At 41.3% G+C, this 19,202-nt stretch overlaps 1 protein-coding gene across 18 annotated transcripts in view; it reads right to left on the reverse strand.

The window, feature by feature from the left end:
- The window catches only part of RTKN2 (rhotekin 2), a 189,808-nt gene that overhangs the window by 24,866 nt on the left and 145,740 nt on the right, over positions 1-19,202 (reverse strand). For 12 of the 18 annotated variants that reach the window (XM_085229325.1, XM_085229337.1, XM_085229336.1 and 9 more), the window contains 4 exons: positions 8,396-8,595; positions 6,039-6,097; positions 1,707-1,760; positions 677-794 (listed from right to left, as the gene is read on the reverse strand). In XM_085229325.1, the coding sequence (XP_085085451.1) occupies positions 677-794; positions 1,707-1,760; positions 6,039-6,097; positions 8,396-8,574 (410 nt within the window). In that variant the 5' untranslated portion in view covers positions 8,575-8,595. Of the gene's footprint in view, positions 1-676; positions 795-1,706; positions 1,761-6,038; positions 6,098-6,744; positions 6,829-8,395; positions 8,596-12,624; positions 12,886-17,601; positions 17,707-19,202 lie in introns of those variants that run through there. The other 6 variants (XM_085229326.1, XM_085229335.1, XM_085229323.1 and 3 more) reach the window with 4 other exon arrangements.

Genomic DNA, 19,202 nt, shown 5'->3' on the forward strand with positions numbered 1-19,202 from the left:
AAAAAAAACAACCAACACAACCCTCACAGAAATAATAAAGTGTCTCTCAAGACTCTTAAAAATTTATAAAGCAACAGAAAAGTATATGTGAACACCTTTCTATTCTTTTCTAGGTTATATTTAAAGATAAATGAATAATTTCCTGTCTAGTATTGAGGGTTGTAGTGTAGCATATGCTCATATGAGCATAACAGAACATGAGGTGTGGAAGATAAATGTCTGATTTCAAGAGAACAGTGACTTTGGGGAACATCAAAAGAGACCATAGCCTGCTCTACAGAGTAATAGTTAAAACACTGGGTGTAACACCCAGGCCTACAGAAGTGCATTTTTATAGTGCTTCCAGTCTTTAGCATTGATGTACTTTTGTCCTTGAGTTACAAGCTGATCTCTTTATTTAAAGAAAAATGTTTCAGCATGGCAAAAAAAAACCTGAAGGAAATAGTTAAATGATGTATCTACCACCGTGATCATCGTGTACATAAAAAAAAAAAAACACCCACAACCTTCCAGAGAGAGGGATCACCAACCACTGAAATCAACAGAAATGTTACAGATTCCTTTCGCCCACAGAAAAGTTTAGAGGACCTCAGCCAATCATATTCATAATCATACCAACTTTCAAAAGAAAACAGGGATATTTGTACTTCATGCAACACAGATAAGTTATACTCACAATATGGTTACGTTTTCAAAACAGATATCTGTTATTGCTTTATCCACAATTGCCACCTCTGTATCAAAAACCTCAGCTCCCATTCTGAACAAACAAAACACTGCATAGCGCTGTGATTCTGGGGAGAGTCAAAGAAGTGCTTTATTAGCATATTACACGTCACAATACTTAATGCCCCCAATAAACAACATAGAAGGAATGGTAATTTGAGCCTCTACAGAGCTGCCCTCAAATTATTCCCACCCTAAATTTCACATTATGGGATTTTACAATTGAACTTCCAAAGCTAGTGCGTAGGTTCGACATTCACACACCAACCTTCTCTCAACTTCTTCTTTTTTTTTTTTTTTTTTGCAAGATAACCTATGGCAGTTTGTGCTAACAGCATCAGAAATGTTAGTAGAAATGTAATTTTGTTTAATAAAATTGATTTAAGGCAAAAAGAGAATTGATCCAACATCTATATCACTTTATGAATGTACTATATAGGATTAGACCATTTTGCCAGCCTTAGCCCCTCTGACCCTATTGAAAATCAAACTGAAATCAATGCCAGGTGACAGCTGGAACAGATTTAGGGTTAATCTCCATGACATAGCAAAATGCATGTACTTGAAGACTATCCAATAATCCACTCAAAAGCAATAGAGAACTTTCATTTAAATTTCTCACTACAAACAGCCTTCAATATTACTCTCCTGAGCGTAGAGGAGAGAGAGAACATCATGTTTAATTGGAAGTTTCTCAGCTATTTAGTTAATAATGTTATCCTTACTCTTCCTCTGGAGGTTCACCTCTGGAAAGACAAGATTTTAAACATACTGCCATATGACTTTGAACTTTCTCAACTTGCTACAGTTGACAACTTCAAGTTAAGAGGTACCATGCAACATAGTAACTTGTACATACAACACAGGTCTACTGAAAGATCCAAAAAACAGATTAAGATCAGTACAGACTTCTCCATCCAGTTTTCAATTTACAGACTTAACTAATTGCTTATCATAGCAGTTCATTAGATCCTACGTACTTTCTTTATTGTTGAAGTGATCAGAGCCTTTCCACATTAATGGTATTCGAATATCTAAAGGGGAAAAAAAACAGGGAAATTAAGTTATAGGTAATACTGTACAACAGAGTGCAAAATCAAATACAATTTATTTTTTTTCATGTTGATCTGGAGACAGTAGGGCCATCTACACAACGAACAGTAGGACTATTTCAGTTTTATTACCAATGTCATATTCATCAATAATTTCTATTTGAAATGTCATTTTCTTTTATAAATTTTGCTAGAATAAAGACTTCTTTAAATCTCATTTGAAAGGATCTAAAAATAACATTTCAGAGTGGCTGTTTAACATAGTTACGAGAGGTATTTTAGTCCACGATCATGCAAAGACATAAGCTGAAACTCTGCTCGTCTGGTGCTGGAAACCACTCATCCAACTGCCAGAAGAAAAACTTCCTGTTTTAATGGAAAGATTGAGATACTTGTACTGCAAACACTGAAGTCTTGTTTTACTAACCACAGAGAAAATATTATTTGTAATCATGTTCCTAGTTAGAATTGTCTTAGTTGACATTAGAAAACTGCAGTTTGTTTGCTTACATTAAAAATATGTCTACATCAGGATCATAGTAGAGAGGCAATTACAGAACCATTAATTTAAGTCATCTGTCACTTTAACATAAGGAAAGTATCTTCTTCAACAAGCTATCCAATTTACCTACCCACTCCTGTACAGAATGGTTTTAAACTGAAACAGGGGAGGTTTAGGTTAGATATTAGGAGGAAGTTTTTCACCCAGAGGGTGGTGATGCACTGGAACAGGTTGCCAAAGGAGGTTGTGGATACCCGATGCCCCATCCCTGGAGGCATTCAAGGACAGGCTGGATGTGGCTCTGGGCAGCCTGGTCTGCTGGTTGGTGACCCTGCACATAGCAGGGAGGTTCAAACTAGATGATCACTGTGGTCCTTCTCAACCCAGGCCATTCTATGATTCTATGATATTTTTCCCCAGCTTTGAGAGCACAGGTTTAGACAAAGTTCCTTACTGGTCCCTTCTTGAAAGATAAATGCAGTGAGGCCTCAATAAATCCAAAGCTGGTTCCCAAATATACAATGCTGTATAAAAGCACATGCAATATATTAAATGACACAGGATGGCAGCAGTGAACAGCAACACCTCAGTTGTCCACTGATAAAAATCTTTAATATTGTTATGCGGGAGCTTTGCTGACTCCTGTGTTTATCTTCACAGAAGGCGAATGGAAAAATCCACATACAGTATGCAAAACAGTAGTGCTATTTTGGCAACGGATTATTCGTCAGGTATTCCTGCTGGGTTTTATGCACGCAACTAGTTGACTTAAGTAAAGCTACGTAAATGTAGTCCTTCTATTTCATAAGTAATATTAAATAAAATGTTTTAATTTAAGCTAATTTTGATTGTATTATGAACATCTCATTATAGATTAAATTTCAATTATGAAAATTACAAACACATCTAATTTTGAAAATGTTCACAGTATCTAATGACTTTTCAACAATAAACTGTTAGTATGTAGCATTAGACTGCCACAACTTCCTAAAAACAAAACAAAACTCCAAAAAATGCATTACCCTCCTCTGAAACTGCCTTTCTAAAGATGTATTTGCATAGCAAGCATTTTTTAAAGCCTTAAATATTTTTAGAATAGGGAAATAGATAAAAAATGCTTTCCTTAAAACAGATGCATAAGTCTCGTGAACTCCACATACATATATGTAGATGTAATAAGTATAAACATACGTCAGAAAAAGTACTGAACTTTTCCTTCCTAAAACATAAAAGGTCTTAAATTTGCATAAATGTGACAGTAAAGAAATTCAAGAAAAACCATTTTGCATCCTTGTTTATAGCAAACCTCAAACGACAATTTTAAGGCTCTTGATAGTTCTTGTTAGCAGTTAGATTAGTAGAATTAACATCACTTTTTTATCCCGCACTCAATATTATACTAACTGAAAAATCTACACCTTAGTGAAAAAACCACCAGCATGTAGGTAGACAATTGCATCTACAAGTTTCAGATGATACTTGTAAATCAGTTTTCCATTCATTCTTGGATTGAAAAAGCTGCAATTTATCAAAACCAACGATCAATTTTCACACTTCTTAATTTCAGTTACAATTAGCTGTAAAGCCCCATGGATTAAAATTGGATACATTCAAGCACTACAGTTAATTACTCTTAAAGAGAACGATTCCTTTTGACATTCATTAGAACTCCATGGAATAACTTTAAATTACGATTATGCTTTTTGATCAACATTGAATGGGCTGCCTTTTGACAAAGTAAATGATTGGTAAGACACAAACATCATAATTTATTCACAGACATGGGGGATAAGTATGAAAATTTTAGTCTTAGGGAATGTATTCCGCTTAGTATCTGACATACTGATAGTTGCTTCCTGTAGAGTATGCTCTTCAGTGCTCTTGCAAAGCTGCTCCTGACCTTTTGGTGTTGGCCACACGGTCACTCTTTGTTTTGCTAACAGCCTAAGCTTCTAACCTACACTAACCATGTGACACTAATATACGTGCATGGATTACTTCCCCTAAAAAAAAAAAAAAATCTATTCTCTATCATCAATTCTCAAATTTAATGCCCAGACACATTATTACCACCAACGCCTCATCTCCAACTTCTCCCAGCCAATTCAATTCTGTCTGTTGCAATTCAAGCTGTTTGTGCTCACAACTGCTCTCTCAGCAGGGCAGGCACACAAACATGCACGTGGTGGGCAGCTCCAATTGCAAATCCATGGAGGGCCACTACACAAAAGAGAAGAAGTGCAGTACGTTCAATTTGCTACAGAAATAATGGGGAAGACAGGGAATGATGAATTATGGAACACTACAGCTGCTGAAGCAGACAGAACCTGATCTGGCATGCTCACCAGGCACAAGATGAAGAGTCATAAGACAACGCAAGGAGGAAGCAGGGAGGTGTGTGTGCCATGCCAGCATCTCCCAGCTGGAAATCGTGCCCAGAGGCTCCTGCCGTTGCCAAATGCACAATCCCTTCTCATGTACCCTAGTTCTCTGCTTTCCAGACATGGAGTGGAAAACAAGGAGTTAATAGATGATCTTTAAAAGACATAAATCTCTAAGCAGAAATCACTTAGGTTTCTCTGATATAAGCTGTACCTAACCAGGGTCCCTGACTTGTAAAGAGGGATGAGGCATGGCAGCATCCCAGCACTCACAGACTCATGCTCAGAAAGAGGTAGCCGATACTCTTCACCACAATCCATGCTGTGTTCCTCAGGATCACAATCTCCAATTTAAGGACCACCATATTAGTAACACAACAAAATAATTAAAAGATCATACACACATAACAACAAGAATCCTCTTGTACCATCAAAACTAGCTAAACAGTTCACTTCCAAACAATTATGTAATTCTGATGTTCTGAAGATAACAGAAGTGTATTATCTTAAAAGCCTTCACAGCAGATAACTATAAATCTAGTGACAGGTACAACCACAGCACAGAAAGGCAGACAGATGCCTTCATCCTACTACCATAAGGAAGACACATAGACCTACACTCTGCAACAGCTGTGCTGGCAGAAAACATTACTGTACCATGTGATCATCACTCTTCTTCCACTAGAGGTTACCTTTCTTAAAGATATGTCAAAACATGCAGAATCAACTTAAACACTTCAAAGTAGGGAGCCCTTCTACACTGTTTTATCTTCAATGCAGCAGGTCATGGAGCACAAAAAGATCTGTTAGCCAAGCTACCAGAGCAAACATAATGAGTAACACAGCACAGATAAACAAAGTGATAAACTCATAGCGCAGAAGTCTGTTAACAGGCTAGGAAACTGTGTACCATCCTGCCAGAAATCACTAGTAAATGTTCTTTATTTGCATTGAAGCCATACTGCTGTACATTTATTGCAGGAGTTACCCACACTAACTAAAGAATATTTGCATAGGGGCTACAATTTTGTCCTTAGTTCATTAGGTCGTTACAAATTTGGGGCTGGGGAGGGCAGTTCAGCACATTCAGTTCATTTACACTTAGCTTTGAAATGTATTGAGTGTTCAATGATTGAAAATAAAAAGCGCTTCCCACTGTGAAAGCCCCTGACAGAAAATTAGAAATGTGAGGTAGTATCTTTATAAGCAAGTCTGTGACTTCAAAGCATAAGACACCTTCAAGTGCAAGAGGATTTATGCCCCCAGAATCACAATATAACTTTAAAAAAAATATCATCATGTTTGTGTAATTTTTTTACTACAAGCTACTACCCTGCCAATTCGCTGCTAGAGTGAAGCAACAACCCAGCCACTTACCTGAAAGAGCAACTTTTGCTCTACATGCCATCCGGTCCTTTGTCCCAGCGTCTGACAACCTGCCAAAATAGGAAAAAAGAAAAAAAAAGTCTGAGATCTGTGCATTTAGATCTCTGTAACTCAACCTTTTAAGCATTAAAAAACATCAGGGGTACCATATAATAGCTCATTTCAAAGTATTTTCTTTAAAGTTAAATTCGGTCTCTCTAGTTTAAGATACGAGTCATTAGATTCTCGAAGATAATACGGAAGGAAGGTACACCATCAATTTTCTTAATGCCCTAGAAGATTTTATTCCAAAGCTTATTTAACCTGTGCATTAGAAGTCAATTCATCTTTGATGTCTTTTCCAGCTCCAACAGAATCAAATACATTATTAACTATTCTCCTTCTGTACACACAAATGAACAAGCAGCTTCATTTATTGGTTCTATTGTTGGTTACAGAGAAATGCGTCCTCCTTTATTAACAGAGTCCAATTACAAAACGTTGTGTTGTTAGAATTGTGATTCTACACACAGGCTAGAACGGCTAGAGTGTAAATCTCAGTCTGAACCTTAAATTGAATCAAAATAATCTATTGATAATGACTAACAGAAATCCTTCTGTCAGCCATTGCTCAAAGTGCCTAGCCGAATTAGGTTCTAGTCACTACCTATCATGACTTCTTCAGATCGCAGATGTAAGTAGGAAGGACAATATTTACTTGAAATCCCAAAGCACTTCCAGAATTTTCTCTCTCAGACATCATCATCTTCTCTGGATTAAGTTTTAATAAAATTCCAGTACTCTATAAGTACAAAAGAAAGAACTGCAAGTGTACTATCAAGTGCACAATCAAAGATAAGATCTGAATGGTAGACAAATGACCCTATGACATGTATCTGTTCTAATGATCTTTGCTGACAACTGAAAGGACCCCGTAAAGACACAGCTCTAAGCTGAGCGAATTAAACAACACAGCCAACTTTAAGAAAACTCCACCAGGACTGTTTAGATTGGAGGAGGCACAGGAGAGACCTTACTGCCCTCCACAAATACCTGAAAGTAGGCTGTTGCAAAGTGGAGGTCGGCCTCTTCTCCCAAGTAATGACAGGACAAGAGGGAACGGCCTCGAACTGTGCCAGGGGAGGTTCAGGATAGGTAACAGGAAAAACAACTTCTCTGAAAGAGTGGCCAGGCTCTGGAACAGGCTGCCCTAGGGAGTGGTGGAGTCACTGCCCCCAGAGGCATTAAAGAACCGTGTAGATGTGCTACTAAGGGACATGGTTTAGTGGGCAATATTGGTGGTAGGTGGATGATTGGACAGGATGGATGATCTTGGAAGTCTTTTCCAAACTAAATGATTCTAAGTATCTGTGCCACGTTATAGACATGTGTCATCCTGTGGTCACAGACATCAAGACCAAGAGTTGTGTAAATCAGCACACATATATATTTCATGTCACTCCATCATTAAAGATATAAATAAAAGACAAATCACTATAAAGATCATCACTTCATAAGAAAAAGCAACACAACTGCAATATTTATACAAAGCACGATGCTAGCTTTCAAAATCAGCTTTCATGATCATAGTTGACAGTCAGAAAATGCAATTCTCTCCTTTAAAAAATTTATTCTGTAATAAAACATTTCTGAAAGCAAGAAACTAGCAGGTTATTCCTATGGATACAATTCACTGAAGCTAAGTATGTACTTGAGGAGTTTCTACACTGAACTGCAGTATAGTTATTTCATTAAAGCAATAACCTGAATGCAGTTGTGTCTCTGCTCCACGATCCATAATGTTGCCTCCAAAATCTATTCCATTGCAGAAAAAATAAAAAACTTATCCAAATAAACAGTGTATACTTTTGTTCATTCAAGAAATATAACATGAGAATATTGGTAATTAAACAGACTTTCCCTAGTATTCATGAAGTTGTACTTTTACTCTTTTGATGTAGTTAACAAAGTGACCAGCAGAGGGTACCAATCAGCCATGATAATTCTGTCATTAAAGAGACCTTATGAATAGAAAGAACAAAAAAATAGATGCACGTATTTTGATTGGGATAATTTTGTCTTGTTCCTTAAGAACAGGTCAGACACTTTTTTATATGCTATAGGTAATCAAGAAAATATGTCTATGACATTAGATGATATTCATAAGCTGAATTTGCTTAATGTCAATGATAAAATCTGTCCAGAAAAAGACGACTTATATTTAATTTTCTAAAATAAAAGGAAGATATTGAAATGGTCTTATAAAGCACTGACTTACAGCAACAACGTGCATGTGCACTGTGGAAGACAATTCACACACACAAAAACCCACTTTGTAATGGTCAGTTTGAATTAGAGTTTTTACTCACCACCTTCCAGTTCTGCATGAGACAGGCTCTTCCATTTGGTTCTGCAGCTCTGTCCTGTATGCATGTATCCGTGCATTGCAGACCATCAGGTTTTTAACTGCTTGCAAAAGCTGGTCTTTCTGCGTGCTCACTGAAAGCAGTTTACGGATGCCTTCCCGTATGCGGATTTCAAAGTTCATCTTTTCTTGGATGCTGTGTTCCTAGATATGCAAAACAACAAAGACTACACATAAATCCAACTGACAGTATCCTGACTTTTTAAGGAGTCCTATTTATTATACAGTTGGGATCCAAAGCCCTAGTTAAATTATATGCAGCCATTACAGTTATTACTAAACACAAAACAATTCTCTCTTTACACACAAAAGAGAATATTATCAAACTGATTTGATATATACATTATGCAAGCAGATTTCAAACCACGTGCTAACATAGTTCACCACAGCATCTGAAAGTTACTAAAAAGTATGTGGTCCAATGTATCATTTACAGGGTGACAGTATATGGCCCTCCCATATGGTCACTGTGAGGCCTAACTGAACAAACCTTACAGAATAACTTTTTTTTCAGTGATTTCAAGTAAAATAATCTTAATGCTCAGGACTATCATATCTATAATTTATTTCAAAATATCTGAAATATTCTACATCTGAAATTTTGTCTTATTACTTCTTTGGCTACCTTGAAAAGGGTTGAAAAACATGATTTTTCACTTCTGGTTGACATGATTTGGGTAACAACTAGATGTGAAGAAAAGGAGAATATCCCAATGTTTGATTGTCTCAGGTTGTGAACTGGAGATCAGATGGTTCTTGTGTCATGCTGAAGTTACAACTATATCTTGCCTGATGGCACACTCGTGCACCCAATGATTATTCATTCCAAAGTATGATTTGTCCATCAGTCACTGCATCACTTTTTCTGAAGGAGTATTTTTAATGTATTATAACATCATCTGCGAAATCAACTTCTTCCTGTTTCATGAAATGTTTATAAATTTGCATTGTTCTTCACTTGCCATTTCAAACAGCTCTACCCATACTGACCCAGAAGGTGAATGGCCACTGATTGCTTGCTGCCTCCAAAGGTGTGCTAGACATCGTGCAATAACTGTTTCCTCATGATGTGCCCTGACCAAGCACAATATTTCTGGCACATAAAAAACGACACATTATCACAGTACTACTGTACCCAGTACTTCTGGGTTTGCAAACACATTGCAGATCAGTGATAAGGTTTTTTTTGACACTGGGGAATTGTTCCAGCTACCTCCAGAATTGAAAACATCATCTATTTTCAGCCATATAGTGCTTATACATTTGAAGTCAAAACAAGTGCTCTGGGGATAGATCTATAAGCAATCGCCTGAAATTGGTACAATAATTTGAATTTGCAAGTTCAGTATTCCAGCTGGTAGAAAAGTACTGGCAACTGGCTCTAACCAGAACAGAAATAGAAGGGAATTAATTTCCCAACAACCCGAGTACCAGAGAAATCCACAACCCATGAAAGGGGTGAGGTAGATTTTCTACTTGATTGGGACTTGCTGTCATTAGCTGCCTTTGACATGAGAAAGCAACCCTTTATAGCAGTCACAAGCAGCAGGTGGAAGCTCACTGCACAGCCACCAGCCATTCCTTCCTGTCTTTGCAGGAATGGCTTTTATTGCTTTTGAAGGCCTGATGCCATCATCTAAAGAGACTTAATGTTTCAGCTGTTCTTCCATCTGCTCACAGAACATTTCTCTTCGCAAACCACCCCCATTTGCCAACCCTAAAGGAAAAGCAGCTCTGGTCCATAAGCCACATTCAGCACAGCACAGCCCAAGCTGTAATGCTCTATATTTCTAGCCACTTCAGAACCCTTCTGCAGTCTAGGCCTCTTGTTCTATTTACCAACCCTTCTGCTAGAGACAGCAGTTTCATTCTTGTTCAAATGGGACCAAGTGCCATACAGAAGCTTCTTCTCCCACACCTCAACACAGCAAGTCACTAAGCCTTCATACATAAGCACAGTTTCCTGTTTTCCTCAAGTAACAAAGGAAGTGTTTGTGTTTCCCCCCCGAGATGCTAAAGATCTCAGGCTTGTGTAATTCAGCAAAAGCAGGACAAAGATATGTTCCACTGAATTTGATTGTGCTTAAGACAATTAAGAGGCATGCTGAGAACACAATGATGACCAAGACACCACCACAAGGCACAACACTACAGAAAAGTAGAGGACTCTCCATCTGTGCCCCCAGGAGAAACAGTCGTGATGTGCATAGGTTACTTCAGCCTAGGCTCTCCAGCACCTGTGAACTATTTGGTGGTGAATGCCTTCCAAAGCTATCATCATTTTGGTGGAAGCTCTACTGGAATTCTCTACAACTGACAAAGGAAGACCTAGAAAGGCACCAGCAGACCATTCATTTTCATAGAATTGTGAGCTGGAAGGAACCCTTAAAGGTGATCAGGTCTAACTCCCCTGCAATGAACAGGGACACCTACAGCTCCATCAGGTTGCTCAGAGCCTGGTCCAGTTTGATCTTGAACATCTCGAGGGATGGGGCATCCGCAATCTCTCTCGGCAACCTGTGCATGCACCTCCTCCCTTATCGTAAAAAATTTCTTCCTTAAATCCAATCTAAAACTCCCCTCCTTTAGTTTGAAACCATTCCCCCTTGAACTATCACAACACCCCTGCTAAAGGGTCTGTCCTCTTCTTTCTTATGGCCCCATGTTAGATACTGAAAGGCTGCTCTCAAGTCTACCCAGAGCCTTCTCTTCTGCAGGCTGTACAGCCCCAACTCTCTCAGCCTGTCCTCCTAGGGGAGGTGTTTCATCCCTTGTATGATTTTTGTGGCTCTCCTCTGGACACGCTCCAACACGTTCATGTCTCTCAAGTACTGAGGACTCAGTACTAGGCCCCACCTGGAGTACTGTGTCCAGGTCTGGAGCCCCCAGTACAAGAAAGACAAAGCTGTATGAGAGAGTCCAGAGGAGCACCACAAAGATGATCAGGGGACTGGAGCACCTGCCCTACAAAAACAGGCTGAGGGAGCTGGGCTTGTTCACCCTGGAGAAAAGAAGGCTGCAGGGTGACCTCATTGCAGCCTTTCAGTACCTAAAGGAAGCCTACAAACAGGAGGGGAATCAACTCTTTGAATGGGTAGATAACAGCAGGACAAGGGGAAATGGTTTGAAGTTGAGGGAGGGAAGATTTAGGTTGGATGTCAGGGGGAAGTTCTTTGCAGAGAGAATGGTGAGGTGCTGGCACAGGCTGCCCAGAGAGGTTGTGGACATCCTGTCCCTGGAGGTGTTCAAGGCCAGGTTGGATGGGGCCATGGGCAGCCTGATCTAGTATTAAATGTGGAGGTTGGTGGCCCTGCATGTGGCAGGAGGCTTGGAGATTCATGATCCTTGAGGTCCCTTCCAACCCTGGCTGTTCTGCGATTCTGTGACTCCACATGTGGATGCAGTACTCCAGGTGAGGCCTCTCCAGCACAAAGCAGAGGGGCAGGATCACCTCCCTCACCCTGCTAGCCACGCTTCTTCTGATACAGCCCAGAATATGGCTGGCTTTCTGGGCTGCAAGGCCATGTTGCTGGCTCCTGTCCAGCTTGTCATCCACGAGTACCCCCACGTCCTTTTGGCAGGGTTGTGCTTTATCCTTTCATACCCCAGCTTGTACTGGCAGTGGGGGTTGCCGCTACCCAGGTGCAAGACCTTGCACTGAGATTTGTTGCAGCTCATCAGGTTCACCTGGGCCCCCTGCTCAGGCCTGTCCAGGTCTCTGAATGGCACCCGTCCCTCAGGGGTTGAGCAGATCACACCACATAGCTTGGTGTCATCTGGGAACGCACTGGATCCCAGAGTTGCTGTTGGTGATGAAGATGTTAAAGAGCACTGCCCCGTCTCCGTTCTCGTTCCAGAAGGAGAAGCAAATAGTTTACAGCAATGTTTTACTCCGAGTCCAACTTTGCACCGCCCAGAAAGGCTGAGCAAGGCCCGCGCCTGCCCCTAAGAAACCAACACTCGTTCCTTGAGCCTAAGCTAACGCACCAGACGTCACGAAGCCGAAACCCATCGCGCAAATCTCCCAAACGCACAGCGGTCTCCCCGCGGGCACGGCAGGCGGGCTGCCGCGGCAGCACGCGGACGGGAACACGCGTGACGCCCCGCAGCTCCCGACCCGCCCCGCTCCATCCCGCCCTTCCTCAGCGGCCCGGCGTGGTGCCCGCGCCTCACCCGCTCCGCGCCCGCAGCTCCTGACCCGCACCGCTGCATCCTCCTCGGCAGCGCCGCCGTTCAAAACTCCCGCCCTCCGCAACGGCCGCCCCGCCGCCCCGCCCCGCGCGTCCCGAGCAACGGCTGTGGCGGGACGGCCTCCCCGCGCCGCGTGCTCTGACGCCCCGGCGGCTCACGGCGCCGCACAGCCCGCCGCTCTGCAAAACGGCTCGCGTGGTTGCTGTGAAAGCACCGCGAAGGACACGCTGTGCCCCAGCTCATTTCAGGTCATCACCTGAAGCCGGTTTTTTTTGTGTGTGTTTTTTTATTTTTTTTTTTTTTGTACCGACAGCTCCCCGCAATCTGTGGCAGCTTTCCAAGAAGTGTAGATGCTAATTAAAATGATTTTGCAGTACAGTCTGTTCAGCAAATCCTCGCCTTAATAAGTCCCAGAATGTGACTGCTAATAGCGCAAGAAGCCGTGCCTGCAGCCCGTGCATATCTCTACAGACACTGAGCTGAATTGGGACCCTTAAGAAAGCAGTGGGAGTTACACGAGTGGCACTCGGCCCTAATTAACGCCAACAGTCCCCCAAGCTGGGTGCCTATCTGTTCCTGCACTGGTCCTGCTTTGCATTTGCTTACTAGAGGCATTGGTTTTTCTCCTTATAAAATCAAGCCTCGTGATTCATTTGATCTGCCAGATGCTCGATTTAAAAAATAATAGAATCACAGAATTGCTCAGGTTGGAAAAGACCTTAAAGATCATCGAGTCCAACCACAACCCAACCATACTACCCTAACTCTAACAACCCTCTGCTAAATCATGTCCATGAGCACCACATCCAAACGGTTTTTAAACACGTCCAGGGATGGTGACTCAACCACCTCCCTGGGAGGACTATTCCACTGCTTAATAACCCTTCTGTAAAGAAGTTTTTCCTGATATCCAACCTAAACTTGCCCTGGTGCAACTTGAGGCCATTTTCCTGGCTGCGTGTGTCGGGACACCCTCCCTGCACACAGAACCCACAATCAAGGGTGCCCTAATGCTGCTCTCACACCGACCTCAAGCAAAGATGGCTTTGTGCCATCTGCATTACCTGGAGACTCGGGAGCCAGCTGGCCGCTATTCTGCTCCCACAGTTTCAAAGTAACTCCAGCAGATAGCAATGGAAGCCCTGTCGCTGTGTTCTCCTCTCCAGATCACGCTGAAGGGCTCCAACACCGGAGGGCACAACGCGCAGAACTAGGCAAATCCCGACGCCCCAGCTGGGGCTGCGCCCCGAGCAGAGCAGTCCGGAGCGGGCGGGGCGAGCAAAACACAGCCTGCCTCCTGGGGTTGCTCAAGAGAAGGACTTTTTCAGCTGAATCCCGCTTTCACACATCCTTTATTTGCCATTCTATTTGCATTGCAAAGCATTTAGGTTCCTTCTAGCATAAGGGAAACCGGATAGCAGAGGAAAGATCATTGTCTGCCTAAATCACCCCTCCTCTTGAGCGTATTATCATCAGCATATTATTTTAAATGTTAGGCCCATCATTTTGGTTTAGCAGGTACAAAATGTCTACACCTACTCTCGGCAGCACTGCAATATTTTTCTTTATTTCTTGGTTCCCACAGCTTGCTACACCTACTCCTTGAATATCATCAGAGCGTGCCAGTAGAAATTATTCAATTCCTATTTAGATTTCACCTAGATGGAAATATAGGAAGATTTGTACTGGATGCCTGGAAAAGAATTTGCAAGGCTTTTAATAACTGGTTTCTACTGAGTTCTTTTTAAACTGAAAAGCAAACCACTGGTTAACCAGGCAGAAACTCTGGAGGTGTTTACCTGCACGTTTACTGGAGACAGGGCTAACCTAAAAGGCACAGCTGTTACTCCTGTTAATTCGTTCCCTCATTTCAGCCAGCTGAGGTTACTTAAAGTCTTCCCAATGATTTATCTGGACAGAAAGCCAACATTTAGTTCTACGAAACAACTTAAACAAGGTTACTACCTTATTGTCTTGCATTTCTGCTTCATTTTTACTCGTTAATGTGATAATTTTCACATTGTCCGGCCAACAGCAATAAGTTACCACCTAACCCCCTGCTAAGCTTTCACAAAAGCAAAGTTTGAAGGCTGCATTTCACCTGAGCAGTCTGAAAGCAGGCATCTTCTCTAGGGCAGTCATAGAGTCAGCCAATGAACATATCATCCTAAAATGTGCAAGTGCGTAAATTATCCATACCTTTCTCTGGCAATTAGACACAGAGGCCAAAGTAGCTAGCATAAGCACTTATTTCAGGTTTACACAGATTAGGTTTATCTTGAAAGCTTCTTTATCTTCTGTTCTAATTTCATTTTTAAACGTTTTGCAGCCCTCATTCTGCTCCTCTCGTGTTCCAAATGGCACTGGGGTTACCTCTCTGTGTGATGCTTTTCTGTAATATTTATGGCACCATTAACAAAACATAGATCCAAGGTGCCACAGTGAACTATTTTGGTGAAAACTTCATATTCCCATTGGATTTCCAAAAGAAACAGTAAAAGGCTGAAAAAGAACAAGGAATTGGTTTTCCTTTTTTCCAGATAAGAGTCCAGAAACCATCTCTGCCCAGTATTCCTTAAGTCAGTCCCATCTTGAAGTGCCTCCCTACTAAAATACTTGAGCCTCTTAAAGACACCATATGTGGGATAAATGCACTCCAAGTATGTTTTGTAGCAGAAATCACAAGTTGCAAAAAATCTACTGCCACGTGAATTTGGAAAACAATTTCTGAGTTCAAACCTGAGAACACTAAAAGCTAAATGACACCATGTGACTTCAAAACTGCCGTTTTGCAGTTTCGTGATCCTCTATGTTTTCAAGATGCTCATGCACAAACAAGTTATGAAGCATGGTTAGCTGAGGTAGACCACTCCCAGGTACTCCTCTGTTTCTGCCTAGGAGACCCACGGCACTGGTTTTGAAGTTGATTCAGCTGTAGTCTTCATGCAAGTGGCAAAGTCATGTTCCTCAGAAGCGTCCTGTTGGACAATGATCCTCACAGGTGGTTGGCAGCTTCAACTAGAAGCCTTCCTCCAGCTGAGAAGACGCTGAATGTGGGCACAGTGTCTAATAAAGCATAAGTTTAGCAGCCTTTCCTTACTTTTACTAATTTATGCCTCCTTTTCAGTATGATTTCCTATCTTCACAGAATTTGAAGCACGTAAATTATCTTTAATTCCTTTCAAACTCAATGTCGGTTGAAACTGATTACTTGGATCCATTGCTAATATGGGGACTTTTACATGCACACACAACTGTGGTCATAGTAAACTCAGAGAGGTCCTTTCTAAGAGATTCTGTGCTGTCACTTCCATATGATACCCAGGTTTCTTTGTTGGGCATACAGTCCTGCTTTGATTTCTGATGTATTTACTGCACGTGACATTTGGTGTGTAAAATGCCCTCTCTGTGACAGCTGCATCCAAACGTTGGCTGGGCAGCCTGCTGGTGAAGTCACCACTTTGTGCTACAGGAGAATCTCACACAGCATTTCATGTTCCACTTTTAGCATCAAGTTTGTTATGATTTTTCCATCTTGCATGTGCAAGTGAAAAGTCACTGGATCATTTAAACAGTTTGTCATGTCAAATTTGAAACAGAGAATAAGTGCTATGAGAATATTGCAAATCTAAAGATAAATTCCAATATGAGAAAATCGTGACAGAAAGCACTTCTTTCCCTTTGTTACCCACAGAACTACCATCTATTTCTGGGAGAACAGTTGTAAGCCGCTTCTGACAATAATCTCGCAGTAAAAAGGAGAGATTCTCCATCTAGTTCAATAGCAGGGCTGTTGTCTGAAGGTGCATACAAGCTGAGTATTTGCAGATGGTCTTCTATTTTTTTTTTAACACAATTTAGAGAATCTCTGAAGTCCACAACACAAAGCAAACGGTCTCTGCTTGAAGTGAGTTTGTCATTTGGTCTGATTTTTTCCAAGTGCCAGAGTACAGGCATCTTAGGAGCAAGCAATGGCAGAGCTATGTGATGTTGAGGCTGAGCAACATCAGGTACCAGGTGGGCAGCCACAGGCGTTGGAGTTCCCTCAGTGCTGCAGTACTGCTACAGCAGTAACTAGGCACTATCCCTTAGGCACGTTTTGAGCCAACAGCTGCCATCCCAAATAACTGAGGCAAAACAGCCCATTTGGAAGGCCCAGCAAAACCACAGCAAATCAGCACTATTTCTTTGCATTTCATACATTTCTAGATTGCTTTGATCCTGTCTCAGGGAGGATATTTAAAGGGACATGGATAGGAACCTAAGTTTACTACAAGTGTTTACTTTATCCTAAGCAGTGTTTCTCATCTATTGTTCTGTAACACTTCCTGCTACAAAACTCTCATTTCTTCTGCTCTTTTCTAACTCTTCATTGGGTACTGGCTACTTTCATCAAACTGATCAGGCCAACAAAGGGCCAAGACAGGAAGGATTAAGGCAAATGCTATTTCAAGCATGAAAACAACTCAGTTAAAACCAAAGAAACAAACATTACTACCAACATACATTTTAAAAGGCACATAACAACTGTTTGTTGGTGGAAATTTCTATCACAAGTTCTAAACCTCTGGTCCTCAAGGAAAACATCACTTGCAGTTATGTCCTATTTCTTAATGAGATGGAGCACAAGAAACCACTGAGCGATCATCTGCTCAGATGCTTATATGAAAGAAATAAACAAGGGAATTTAAATGTTTAGAAGCACCAGTTTCCCATTCCAAGTGTTCCCGGTTCCTTGTCTCCACCAAACTTCCTCCTAAACCCAAGTATTTTCTCCTGCCACCAACAGCTGGAGACAAGGTAGTGCTCTCCTTCAGCTGTACTGAAGAGTTAAGAGGCCAGACAGAGAAGGGAGAGGCTGTGCTCATTCTGTTCGTTTTTCCGAGTTTTCTTTGGGCAGTCTGGAGAGGGTGTTTCCCTCTCCCTTGTAGACTGTCACAGCAGTGTGAAATAACTTACCTCCACAAGACCTCAAAAGAGACATAATAGGAAGTATTTGTCACGTCACACACTGCAGATTCTGGGACTCATTTCAGGGACATAAGGCTCTTCTGAGGGACAAGCCTAGGATCAGAGACACAGCCTTTTATACAGGTGACGATTTTTTGTTGAATCGCTCAACAGTTAGATCAAAATTGTCCATTTTCACATAAGAGGGACTAAAACTTATTTTTCCTAGGTAGAGAGATCTACGGACAGACTGCAAAAGCAAACGAGGTCTTATTAATTCCTCACAGCCAAAGAGAGGGCAGGATGTCTTCTTCAAGTCCACTATGATTTTTTTTTTCTGTTACTTCAGCTTCCTTTGAAGTCAACCGAGAGGAAGGGAATGGAACTGGACAGTATCTATGCTCTCCCCAATGTGAGATGGAAACATTTCTTGCTAATAATGGCATTATTTGTCTAACAAGACAACCCATTTTTATTCAGTGTTATGAAAAAGCAGAGGTTGAATAGCAAATACGAGTACTGTATTTCACCTGAGGTTGGTTTGTCAGAGATTTCTATCATCCTTTTAGCCATTTTACGGCCTGTTAAATGAGCTGAGATAACATTTCGTGTCTCTGTTAGTATTTTAAATTGCAAATAATGGTAACAATAAAGAGCACCTCACATTTTTACAGACAATTTAATTGAGAAGAATAAAAATTACTAGTTATGCTTAGATGCATGTATGAGCTACACATGCATATATTTAATTACTTATTTTAAAAAGCAATATGAGTTGTAGGAAGCCATTTCTAGCACTTGATCCTGCATTTGTACAGTATCAACGAAGTGGAATCACATGGTTTAAAGAAAACCTAACAAACAGGATAAGGTTTCAAGAGGGAATGGGAAGCTGAGAACATGCCCTTACTCAGTTCTGAAACACTCATGTGAGTCTAACGTACAAATTAGTCAATGACCCAGGTGACAAAATCAAGCCCCATTTGGATGGGAGCAGTTTGTGTTCTGTTTCTGCTCTGTGCAGGGGTACCTGTGGCTACAAATGATATACCTGCCACCTGGGTGCAAGAAGTCTGAGGAAAAGATACAAAGCCCCATGCTGCACAACTCCATTTTTTTCCTTTAGTCAGGACATATTCAGTTTCCAGTCTCACACTGCACTAGAAGCATTGAATCACACAGCCTTCAGAACCTACTATCTCAGAGAGAAGTTATGTGAAAACATCTGTTTTCAGCAATCTTGTTTTATATCAGCTGTCACATCCTTCAAATTATGTGTTCTCACGTTTTCATTGCAGATGTGGCAGTGGCAGGAGCACAGCATTTTCCAGAGCTGTCTTTTATTTATGCAGTTTTGCAGTTTTTTCCAGGGATTGTTATCTTGCATAATTGGCCAGAGCACCATGCTGCCTGCTGCCTGCTTGCTACCTGCACCTATCTTTAGACCTCAGAAGTTCCTTGCACTTTTTAGCCCCAATCAATGAGGGCATCATCAACCTCAGAGCCTTCCTTTGAAAAGAATCTGCATAAAAACATCAGCTAAACCTGCTCGAGTGCCCCTGGTCTGTGCCTTCAAAGTGGTAAATACTAAAGATGACACCTCATGTTGT

The sequence above is a fragment of the Meleagris gallopavo genome, chromosome 8 (genome assembly GCF_905368555.1).
Source record: "Meleagris gallopavo chromosome 8, MGAL_WU_HG_1.1, whole genome shotgun sequence".
Classification (NCBI taxonomy): domain Eukaryota; kingdom Metazoa; phylum Chordata; class Aves; order Galliformes; family Phasianidae; genus Meleagris; species Meleagris gallopavo.